The sequence below is a fragment of the Oncorhynchus mykiss genome, chromosome 8, assembly GCF_013265735.2.
Source record: "Oncorhynchus mykiss isolate Arlee chromosome 8, USDA_OmykA_1.1, whole genome shotgun sequence".
NCBI lineage: Eukaryota > Metazoa > Chordata > Actinopteri > Salmoniformes > Salmonidae > Oncorhynchus > Oncorhynchus mykiss.
The window spans coordinates 86,941,689-86,953,628 of NC_048572.1; the positions used below are offsets into that span (position 1 = coordinate 86,941,689).

Below are 11,940 nucleotides of genomic sequence, written 5' to 3' on the forward strand. Positions count from 1 at the left end.
GGAGGGCCCTGACCTTAAAGATCTCATCCAGGCCTGTCTGTTTGACTCCAAGTACCTTGCTTGCTGTGGTGATAATCCTTCTCAGCATATTTCTCTGGCTGACAGTGGAATTGCCAAACCAACAAACAACACAAAAAGTTAAAATACTCTCACTGAAAGATTTGTAAAACAGAGTCAGTATAGTACAGTCTACATTAAAAGATCCCAGCTTTTTGAGAAAGTACAGTCTCTGTTGGCTCTTTTTGTAGATCAGGTCTGTACATTTACCCCACTGAAGATTATCGTCCAAGAGGACACCCAGGTATTTGTATTCCTCTACAATCTCTATGTTCTGACCTCTGATAGATGTTGCAGAGGTAGGTGTTCCTGAAGTCTATGCACATCTCTTTGGTCTTGTTGGTATTGAGAACCAAGTGCGATTCGTAACACCACTCTACAAAGTCATCTAGGACCGGGCCATGATGTTCCTCGTCATCATGCAACAGGCTGATCATGGCAGTGTCATCAGCGAACTTAACGAGGTGTCTGTCAGTATGGGTACTAGTACAACTATTAGTGTACAAGATGTACAGAAGTGGAGACAAAACACATCCCTGAGGAGCGCCTGTGTTGGTATTGCGTATGTCCGACACGTGGGGAGCTATTTTGACTCGCTGTGAGCGTTGGCTCAGGAAGTCCAACAGCCACAAAACCAGCCCCCCCCCCCCCCATATAAGGAGAAGTCCTGAATGAGTCCCTGTGCCAGAATTTAGGGCTGGATTGTGTTGAAGGCAGAATAAAAGTCAACAAACAGAACCCTAACATGGGATTTGGCTCTAGATGTCTATAGACCATGTTAATACCCCCTCTAGATGTCTATAGACCATGTTAATACCCCCTCTAGATGTCTATAGACCATGTTAATACCCCCTCTAGATGTCTATAGACCATGTTAATACCCCCTCTAGATGACTATAGACCATGTTGAGGAGGGTAAGGATGGCATCATCAACTCCTCTGAGGCTGATAGGCAAACTGAAATGGGTCGAGAAGCTTCCGGGTGACGCTGAGAATATGACTTTCCACAAGTTTCTCCAGGCATTTCATTACTAAGGATGTCAAGGCGACAGGGGCGGTAGTCATTCAGCACAGAGGGATTAGATGCTTTAGGAATGGGTATAATTATTGAGGTTTTCCACAATACTGGCACATGTTGCTGGTCGAGTGAGGATTGGAAAATGTCTGTTAAAAACACCAGCCAGTTGTTCCGCACAGTGCTGTAACACAGTTCCACTCATTTTGTCTGGGCTTTGTGTATGTGTTACATCCCTTGAACAACTTTAAAACATCATCAGACTGTTTAACAACAACTCTCTCAAACATTTTATAATGATGCTTCCGTTTGTTTTTACCTCAGACACAAAGCTGTCTGATTCAAATCTTAAGAAAACATATATATATATTTTTTTTAAGTAAAAACCTGTTCAGTCGTTGATCACCCCTACTACAGATCATTCTGCACAATCTAAATCATTAAAAGACAGTTGAGTAAATAGCTGACTAACCTTTTATTAGACGTGACAGAGTAGACCAAGATGTATCCATTGATATCTATGGAATAGGTCTGAGGAAATATAGAGTATTCATCCTGGAAAAGACAGAGAGGGAGAGAGGGTAGAGGAGAGAGAGGAAAGGGAAGGAGAAAGAGGGAGACAGAGAAATGTGTGAAATAAGTACTTAGCCTGCACACTGTAACATAGTGTCCCAATGTCCATACTAGTATACCGCTTAGAATCTAGGCCTTATAGTGTCAGAGAGTAAAGCAATGTACCCAGCTGGCATTCTAATTAGAGGTAGGGCGCATTCTAGAATGGCCTGTGTTCTACAATTCTAATGGTGATACGACGTCATGAGATCCCCAACCACGAGTCAATGTAGAAATGTAAGGTCTTGTATAAATGTTTTTTTTTTCAAAATAAATCCCTGTGGTGCGTGACTACTACCTGTCCCGCTGTGTCTACCAACTGCAGGTGGTATTCTTGTCCGTTTATCGTGATCATCTTGGTAAACGCTGCGGCAAAAGAGAGAAGAGAAAGAAAAGTCCCCTTTGTATGTTGTGATGGAGTTGTCTATGACTGCCTAGCGATGTGCTCCAATAGCTGGGGAGGGACTTCTGCTGTTTCAGGGGGCAAAGAGGAGTCGTATAGTCTTGCTCGGTCAATTGAAGTGTAGTGTTGTCGCCATAGTAATTAACATCGGTCTTGTCCTACAGGGTTCTGGCTGCTGATAGCTATTGTCATGAGGAAACATGGACTTACTATGGCTGTGATACTGTATGTGGTTGTCTCACCGAGTTATCTTCAGATGAATGCACTAACTGTAAGTGGCTCTAGATAAGAGTCTGCTAAAATTATTCACTACCGTAGTGGATCTAGATAAGAGAGTCTGCTAAATGACTCACTACCGTAGTGGCTCTGGATAAGAGAGTCTGCTAAATGACTCACTACTGTAGTGGATCTAGGTAAGAGAGTCTGCTAAATGACTCACTACTGTAGTGGCTCTGGATAAGAGAGTCTGCTAACTGACTCACTACTGTAAGTGGCTCTGGATAAGAGAGTCAGCTTAGTGGTTCTGGATAAGAGAGTCTGCTAAATGACTCACTACTGTAGTGGCTCTAGATAAGAGAGTCTGCTAACTGACTCACTACTGTAAGTGGCTCTGGATAAGAGAGTCAGCTTAGTGGTTCTGGATAAGAGAGTCTGCTAAATGACTCACTACTGTAGTGGCTCTAGATAAGAGAGTCTGCTAAATGACTCACTACTGTAGGTCTCTGGATAAGAGAGTCTGCTAAATGACTCACTACTGTAGTGGCTCTAGATAAGAGAGTCTGCTAAATTATTCACTACTGTAGTGGATCTAGATAAGAGAGTCTGCTAAATGACTCACTACTGTAGTGGCTCTAGATAAGAGAGTCTGCTAAATGACTCACTACTGTAGTGGCTCTAGATAAGAGAGTCTGCTAAATGACTCACTACTGTAGTGGCTCTAGATAAGAGAGTCTGCTAAATGACTCACTACTGTAGGTCTCTGGATAAGAGAGTCTGCTAAATGACTCACTACTGTAGGTCTCTGGATAAGAGAGTCTGCTAAATGACTCACTACTGTAGGTCTCTGGATAAGAGAGTCTGCTAAATGACTCACTACTGTAGGTCTCTGGATAAGAGAGTCTGCTAAATGACTCACTACCGTAGTGGCTCTGGATAAGAGAGTCTGCTAAATGACTCACTACTGTAGTGGCTCTAGGTAAGAGAGTCTGCTAAATGACTCACTACTGTAGTGGCTCTAGATAAGAGAGTCTGCTAAATGATTCACTACTGTAGGTCTCTGGATAAGAGAGTCTGCTAAATGATTCACTACTGTATGTCTCTGGATAAGAGAGTCTGCTAAATGAATCACTACTGTAGTGGCTCTGGATAAGAGAGTCTGCTAAATGACTCACTACTGTAGTGGCTCTGGATAAGAGAGTCTGGGGGATGTGGAGGAGGATGTGGAGGAGGAGGAGGATGTGGAGAAGGAGGATTTGGAGAAGGAGGAGGAGGATGTGGAGAAGGAGGATGTGGAGAAGGAGGATGTGGAGAAGGAGGATGTGGAGAAGGAGGAGGAGGATGTAGAGATTGAGGATGTGGAGAAGGAGGAGGAGGATGTGGAGAAGGAGGATGAGGATGAGGATGTGGAGGATGTGGAGAAGGAGGATGTGGAGAAGGATGTGGAGAAGGAGGATGTGGAGAAGGAGGAGGAGGATGTGGAGGATGTGGAGGAGGATGTGGAGAAGGAGGAGGAGGATGTGGATGTGGAGAAGGAGGATGAGGATGTGGAGAAGGAGGATGAGGATGTGGAGAAGGAGGATGTGGAGAAGGAGGAGGAGGATGTGGAGAAGGAGGATGAGGATGTGGAGGATGTGGAGGAGGAAGAGGAGGATGTGGAGAAGGAGGAGGAGGATGTGGAGAAGGAGGATGAGGATGTGGAGGATGTGGAGGAGGAAGAGGAGGATGTGGAGAAGGAGGAGGAGGATGTGGAGAAGGAGGATGAGGATGTGGAGGATGTGGAGGAGGAAGAGGAGGATGTGGAGGAAAAGGAGGATGTGGAGAAGGAGGATGTGGAGAAGGAGGAGTAGGATGAGGATGTGGAGGATGAGGATGTGGAGAAGGAGGAGGAGGATGTGGAGGAGGATGTGGAGGAGGAGGAGGATGTGGAGGAGGAGGAGGATGTGGAGGAGGAAGAGGAGGATGTGGAGGAAAAGGAGGATGTGGAGGAGGAGGATGTGGAGAAGGATGATGTGGAGGAGGAAGAGGAGGATGTGGAGGAGGAAGAGGAGGATGTGGAGGAAAAGGAGGATGTGGAGGAGGATGATGTGGAGGAGGATGATGTGGAGGAGGAAGAGGAGGATGTGGAGGAGGAGGAGGAGGATGTGGAGGAAAAGGAGGATGTGGAGGAGGAGGAGGAGGATGTGCAGGAGGAAGAGGAGGATGTGGAGGAAAAGGAGGATGTGGAGGAGGAGGATGTGGAGGAGGATGATGTGGAGGAGGAAGAGGAGGATGTGGAGGAGGAAGAGGAGGATGTGGAGGAAAAGGAGGATGTGGAGGAGGAGGATGTGCAGGAGGAAGAGGAGGATGTGGAGGAGGAAGAGGAGGATGTGGAGGAGGAAGAGGAGGATGTGGAGAAGGAAGAGGAGGATGTGGAGAAGGAGGAGGAGGATGTGGAGAAGGAGGATGAAGAGGAGGATGTGGAGAAGGAGGAGGAGGAGGATGTGAAGGAGGAGGAGGAGGATGTGGAGGAGGAAGAGGAGGATGTGGAGGAGGAAGAGGAGGATGTGGAGGAGGAAGAGGAGGATGTGGAGAAGGAGGAGGAAGAAGAGGAGGATGTGGAGAAGGAGGAGGAGGATGAGGAGGAGGATGTGGAGGAGGAAGAGGAGGATGTGGAGGAAGAAGAGGAGGATGTGGAGGAGGAAGAGGAGGATGTGGAGAAGGAGGAGGAGGAAGAGGAGGATGTGGAGAAGGAGGAGGAGGATGTGGAGGAGGAAGAGGATGTGGAGAAGGAGGAGGAGGAGGAAGAGGATGTGGAGAAGGAGGAGGAAGATGTGGAGGAGGAAGAGGAGGATGTGGAGAAGGAGGAGGAGGATGTGGAGGAGGAAGAGGAGGATGTGGAGGAGGAAGAGGAGGATGTGGAGAAGGAGATGTAGGAGGAGAAGGGCTGTACCAGCAAAATCAGACTCCACTTCACTACTAAGACACTGTATATTTACTGGTAAAGAAGGCTATTATAGAGAGAGGGGAACTGTGTGTGTGTGTGTGTGTGTGGTGTGGTGTGGTGTGTGTGGTGTGGTGTGGTGTGTGTGTGTGTTTGGTTTTACTATCCTTTTGGGGTGCTGGGGCCGGATTAACGAAACACATTGAAGTTCTTAGTAATTCAAAGCTTCTTAGAAACTTCCGTACATATTTTGTCACGTGTCATTGACATTAGTGACGTGCTCGACACCAATAAATAAGCCTGTGTGACAGGGATGATGGGATTTGGGTAATTTGGATATTTCTCACAAATTGTAGCCATCAGATTAGCTACATCAAAACCCAGAAATGGATAGCACAACACAAACTACAGCAAACAAAGAGGTTGAAGAGTGACGGTGGAAGAAATGGCAGCCAGGAAAAGGTTGCTGTTGGGGAGACTGAATAACTGCAGGGGTCACGGCAGGGTCACGGCAGAGACCAGAAAGAGAGGATGGGCGAAGAGTGGCCAAGGTCTGTCTCTGCCGCCGGGGGACAGTGACGTCGTAAAAAAAGAAGTGGTCCGACATCAAGGCTGATAAGAAGAAGGGAACTGAGAGACCAGTCATGGTTAGAGTGTAGGGGTGGCAGGTAGCCTAGTGGTTAGAGTGGAGGGGCGGCAGGTAGCCTAGTGGTTAGAGTGTAGGGACGGCAGGTAGCCTAGTGGTTAGAGTGGAGGGGCGGCAGGTAGCCTAGTGGTTAGAGTGTAGGGGTGGCAGGTAGACTAGTGGTTAGAGTGTAGGGGCTACAGGTAGTCTAGTGGTTAGAGTGTAGGGGCGGCAGGTAGTCTAGTGGTTAGAGTGTAGGGGGGGCAGGTAGCCTAGTGGTTAGAGTGTAGGGATGGCAGGTAGCCTAGTGGTTAGAGTGTAGGGATGGCAGGTAAACTAGTGGTTAGAGTGTAGGGATGGCAGGTAGCCTAGTGGTTAGAGTGTAGGGATGGCAGGTAGCCTAGTGGTTAGAGTGTAGGGGTGGCAGGTAGACTAGTGGTTAGAGTGTAGGGATGGCAGGTAGCCTAGTGGTTAGAGTGGAGGGATGGCAGGTAACCTAGTGGTTAGAGTGGAGGGATGGCAGGTAGTCTAGTGGTTAGAGTGTAGAGGTGGCAGGTAGACTAGTGGTTAGAGTGTAGGGACGGCAGGTAGCCTAGTGGTTAGAGTGTAGGGGTGGCAGGTAGTCTAGTGGTTAGAGTGTAGGGATGGCAGGTAGCCTAGTGGTTAGAGTGTAGGGGTGGCAGGTAGTCTAGTGGTTAGAGTGTAGGGGTGGCAGGTAGCCTAGTGGTTAGAGTGTAGGGGCGGCAGGTAGCCTAGTGGTTAGAGTGTAGGGGCGGCAGTTAACCTAGTGGTTAGAGTGTAGGGGAGGCAGGTAGCCTAGTGGTTAGAGTGGAGGGATGGCAGGTAGTCTAGTGGTTAGAGTGTAGGGGTGGCAGGTAGTCTAGTGGTTAGAGTGTAGGGGTGGCAGGTAGACTAGTGGTTAGAGTGTTGGGGCGGCAGGTAGACTAGTGGTTAGAGTGTAGGGGAGGCAGGTAACCTAGTGGTTAGAGTGTAGGGATGGCAGGTAACCTAGTGGTTAGAGTGGAGGGATGGCAGGTAGTCTAGTGGTTAGAGTGTAGGGATGGCAGGTAACCTAGTGGTTAGAGTGGAGGGATGGCAGGTAGTCTAGTGGTTAGAGTGTAGGGGTGGCAGGTAGTCTAGTGGTTAGAGTGTAGGGGTGGCAGGTAGTCTAGTGGTTAGAGTGTAGGGGTGGCAGGTAGACTAGTGGTTAGAGTGTTGGGGCGGCAGGTAGACTAGTGGTTAGAGTGTAGGGGAGGCAGGTAGCCTAGTGGTTAGAGTGTAGGGGGGTAGGTAGCCTAGCGGTTAGAGTGTAGGGGTGGCAGGTAGCCTAGTGGTTAGAGTGTAGGGGTGGCAGGTAGACTAGTGGTTAGAGTGTAGGGGTGGCAGGTAGCCTAGTGGTTAAAGTGTAGGGGTGGCAGGTAGCCTAGTGGTTAGAGTGTAGGGGTGGCAGGTAGACTAGTGGTTAGAGTGTAGGGGTGGCAGGTAGCCTAGTGGTTAGAGTGTAGGGACGGCAGGTAGCCTAGTGGTTAGAGTGTAGGGACGGCAGGTAGCCTAGTGGTTAGAGTGTAGGGGCGGCAGGTAGCCTAGTGGTTAGAGTGTAGGGACGGCAGGTAACCTAGTGGTTAGAGTGTAGGGGCGGCAGGTAGCCTAGTGGTTAGAGTGTAGGGACGGCAGGTAACCTAGTGGTTAGAGTGTAGGGGCGGCAGGTAACCTAGTGGTTAGAGTGTAGGGACGACAGGTAGCCTAGTGGTTAGAGTGTAGGGGTGGCAGGTAGCCTAGTGGTTAGAGTGTAGGGGTGGCAGGTAGACTAGTGGTTAGAGTGTAGGGACGGCAGGTAACCTAGTGGTTAGAGTGTAGGGGTGGCAGGTAGCCTAGTGGTTAGAGTGTAGGGGTGGCAGGTAGTCTAGTGGTTAGAGTGTAGGGACGGCAGGTAACCTAGTGGTTAGAGTGTAGGGGTGGCAGGTAGCCTAGTGGTTAGAGTGTAGGGGTGGCAGGTAGACTAGTGGTTAGAGTGTGGGGACGGTAGGTAGCCTAGCGGTTAGAGTGTAGGGGGGGCAGGTAGCCTAGTGGTTAGAGTGTAGGGGCGGCAGGTAGCCTAGTGGTTAGAGTGTAGGGACGGCAGGTAGCCTAGTGGTTAGAGTGTAGGGGCGGCAGGTAGCCTAGTGGTTAGAGTGTAGGGACGGCAGGTAACCTAGTGGTTAGAGTGTAGGGGCGGCAGGTAGCCTAGTGGTTAGAGTGTAGGGACGGCAGGTAACCTAGTGGTTAGAGTGTAGGGGCGGCAGGTAACCTAGTGGTTAGAGTGTAGGGACGACAGGTAGCCTAGTGGTTAGAGTGTAGGGGTGGCAGGTAGCCTAGTGGTTAGAGTGTAGGGGTGGCAGGTAGACTAGTGGTTAGAGTGTAGGGACGGCAGGTAACCTAGTGGTTAGAGTGTAGGGGTGGCAGGTAGCCTAGTGGTTAGAGTGTAGGGGTGGCAGGTAGTCTAGTGGTTAGAGTGTAGGGACGGCAGGTAACCTAGTGGTTAGAGTGTAGGGGTGGCAGGTAGCCTAGTGGTTAGAGTGTAGGGGTGGCAGGTAGACTAGTGGTTAGAGTGTGGGGACGGTAGGTAGCCTAGCGGTTAGAGTGTAGGGGGGGCAGGTAGCCTAGTGGTTAGAGTGTAGAGGTGGCAGGGTAGCCTAGTGGTTAGAGTGGAGGGGCGGCAGGTAGCCTAGTGGTTAGAGTGGAGGGACGGCAGGTAGTCTAGTGGTTAGAGTGGAGGGATGGCAGGTAGCCTAGTGGTTAGAGTGTAGGGGTGGCAGGTAGCCTAGTGGTTAGAGTGTAGGGTCGGCAAGTAGCCTAGTGGTTAGAGTGGAGGGGCGGCAGGTAGCCTAGTGGTTAGAGTGTAGGGGTGGCAGGTAGACTAGTGGTTAGAGTGTAGGGACGGCAGGTAACCTAGTGGTTAGAGTGTAGGGGCGGCAGGTAGCCTAGTGGTTAGAGTGGAGGGGCGGCAGGTAGCCTAGTGGTTAGAGTGTAGGGGTGGCAGGTAGACTAGTGGTTAGAGTGTAGGGACGGCAGGTAACCTAGTGGTTAGAGTGTAGGGGCGGCAGGTAGTCTAGTGGTTAGAGTGTAGGGGTGGCAGGTAGACTAGTGGTTAGAGTGTAGGGGCGGCAGGTAGCCTAGTGGTTAGAGTGTAGGGGAGGCAGGTAGCCTAGTGGTTAGAGTGTAGGGACGACAGGTAGCCTAGTGGTTAGAGTGTAGAGGAGGCAGGTAGCCTAGTGGTTAGAGTGTAGAGGTGGCAGGTAGCCTAGTGGTTAGAGTGTAGGGACGGCAGGTAACCTAGTGGTTAGAGTGTAGGGACGGCAGGTAGCCTAGTGGTTAGAGTGTAGGGGTGGCAGGTAGACTAGTGGTTAGAGTGTAGGGACGGCAGGTAACCTAGTGGTTAGAGTGTAGGGACGGCAGGTAGTCTAGTGGTTAGAGTGTAGGGGCGGCAGGGTAGCCTAGTGGTTAGAGTGTAGGGGGGTAGGTAGCCTAGCGGTTAGAGTGTAGGGGTGGCAGGTAGACTAGTGGTTAGAGTGTAGGGACGGCAGGTAACCTAGTGGTTAGAGTGTAGGGACGGCAGGTAGTCTAGTGGTTAGAGTGTAGGGGTGGCAGGTAGCCTAGTGGTTAGAGTGTTGGACTCGTAACCGAAAGGGTTAGGGTTAGGGTCAGGGTTAGGGTCAGGGTCAGCATTGGCGCTTTGTCAAGAGAAGGCGGCCCCGCCTCTAGTCAAAACCCACTGTTAGGGGTTAGGTTTAGGGATAGCATTATAATTAAGGTTAGGGGTCAGGGGTCAGGGAAAATAGGATATTTAATGGAAATCAATTGTTTAGTCACCACAAAAAAAATAGTAAACCAGACGTGTGTGTGTGAAGCAGACACACACATCTGGTTTACATGTTGATTTCTTTGTGCCAAATACGCCAGATATTGTTGATGTGGGGTGAGGCCAGGGGGAGGTGCTCATTGTGGAAGTGGGCTGCTCATTAGACGGCTACACGGAGCAGCCCTTTTGCCAGCCTCTCGTGGTTAGCTGGGACAGCCTGCAGTCTGGAGAAGGAGGTGCTTTCTGTACCCATGTACCCATACAGGGATCTTTGAAACGTTCGGATCCTTTTGTTTTGTTAAATTTGATTGGTGGATCGAAAATAAAGTATTTAAAATGTGTGTGTGTGTGTGTGTGTGTGTGTGTGTGTGTGTATGTGTGTGTGTGTGTATATATGTGTGTATATGTGTGTGTGTGTGTGTGTGTGTGTGTGTGTGTGTGTGTGTGTGTGTCACAAGTTGTACCAGATCGAGCTGAAACACTTCAGGGGAGCAAGGTAAAAATCCCAAACTATCATATTTGAATAAATTACTACTACAGAGTTCCACCAGATTCACAGCAGAGTCTCAGAGCTGGGAGTATTCCTGTGTGTATCTGACATGGCTTTCTAAAGACACTTACTGTTTTCTATCGTTGGATCATAGGAGTCGACAAACTGGCCTTCCACAAACTGAATCGTTAGCGAGGACTTTCCTACAGGAAAAAAAACACAGAGAATGTAATTTATCAGTTTTTTGGAGAAAATATAAATTTAATTATTTCTCTCTCTCTCATACAGTACATATGGTGAGTAGACTTCTATTCTGTGTTGAGTAGTAGTATACAGTAGTAAACAGTAGTATACAGTAGTACACAGTAGTAAACAGTAGTATACAGTAGTACACAGTAGTACACAGTAGTATACAGTAGTACACAGTAGTAAACAGTAGTATACAGTAGTACACAGTAGTATACAGTAGCATGCCTGTCAGCCACAGTAGTCTTTACAGTAGTAGGCCTGTCAGCTACAGTAGTCTTTACAGTAGTAGGCCTGTCAGCTACAGTAGTCTTTACAGTAATAGGCCTGTCAGCTACAGTAGTCTTTACAGTAGTAGGCCTGTCAGCTACAGTAATCTTTACAGTAGTAGGCCTGTCAGCTACAGTAGTCTTTACAGTAGTAGGCCTGTCAGCTACAGTAGTCTTTACAGTAGTAGGCCTGTCAGCTACAGTAGTCTTTACAGTAGTTGGCCTGTCAGCTACAGTAGTCTTTACAGTAGCAGGTCTGTCAGCTACATTAGTCTTTACAGTAGTTGGCCTGTCAGCTACAGTAGTCTATACAGTAGCAGGCCTGTCAGCTACAGTAATCTTTACAGTAGCAGGCATGTCAGCTACAGTAGCCAACCCTATATGCCAGGCCAACTGAACAAAGCACATTCTCAGATAGAAGTGTTTCATGAATTGGGCAACATCCATACTAAAACACTTCCAAGACGATCCACACGGAGTAATATCTAGTCAATGTCGAGTTGGGCCGTGACTACTAGGCCACTGTCTCAACTGGTGTGGCACTCTCTCATTTCTTCAAACGAGATGTTTCGTGACAGATTGTACTCCCTATAATTTAACTCTATTATAAAGAGAGAGTAATCCGTGACCCGCGCGCAGTCTCTACCTACAGCTAAAGAACGGCTAAAACAAGCATTTTGTCTCTTTTTTTTCATGGTGGACAGCTAAATGGAACTCACCTACGGATCTGTACCCGAGAATGGCGATTTTTCGTGATTTGGGTTGCGGCATATCTCGTGTTGGCTATCCCATCTAATCTTCACGGTGGACAGCAGCAACCTCCAACAGGAACGGCGTTAGCATGTCACAAGCAGAGCAGTCTGTGTGTCTCTTTTTTAAATCACTATTTATTCTCGTAAAATAAGAAATTAGACATTTACAGATTAGACATTTGAATTCCTGTAGATTTAATAGAAATGTGGGGCGTCTATAACATCTGCGTCACTCCCCTTTGTGATCTCATGAATTAGCCATCAATGCCCGATGCTGATTGGTTGTGTACAGAATAAAGGCGGGCTTTATGTCTCACGCGTAACAGTGATTGGATCAACAATGCTGTCAGTCTATCTGAGACTCCATTTTCATTCATTGTCCGGTGTGTCTGTAATAGAGTGGGATAATGAATCATTCCATGACTCCGTTACTGTACTGCTGAAATTAGGTCTAGTAAACTGTAGAGTAGTGCCCTAGTAAAGATTGATGTCAT

General features: G+C 48.5%; 1 protein-coding gene across 2 annotated transcripts in view; it reads right to left on the reverse strand.

The window, feature by feature from the left end:
• LOC110517235 (GTP-binding protein Rheb) overlaps nt 1-11,689 on the reverse strand; it is a 32,777-nt gene extending 21,088 nt beyond the window's left edge. For both annotated transcript variants that reach the window (XR_005052993.1, XM_036986640.1), the window contains exons 1-4: nt 11,414-11,689; nt 10,311-10,382; nt 1,983-2,050; nt 1,545-1,627 (exon numbers count right to left, since the gene is read on the reverse strand). Coding sequence is in view for 1 of the 2 variants with exons in the window: in XM_036986640.1 (XP_036842535.1) it covers nt 1,545-1,627; nt 1,983-2,050; nt 10,311-10,382; nt 11,414-11,465 (275 nt within the window). In the remaining variant the exon portion in view is untranslated. The remainder of the gene's footprint in view (nt 1-1,544; nt 1,628-1,982; nt 2,051-10,310; nt 10,383-11,413) is intronic.
• Between the last annotated feature and the right edge of the window lie 251 nt (nt 11,690-11,940).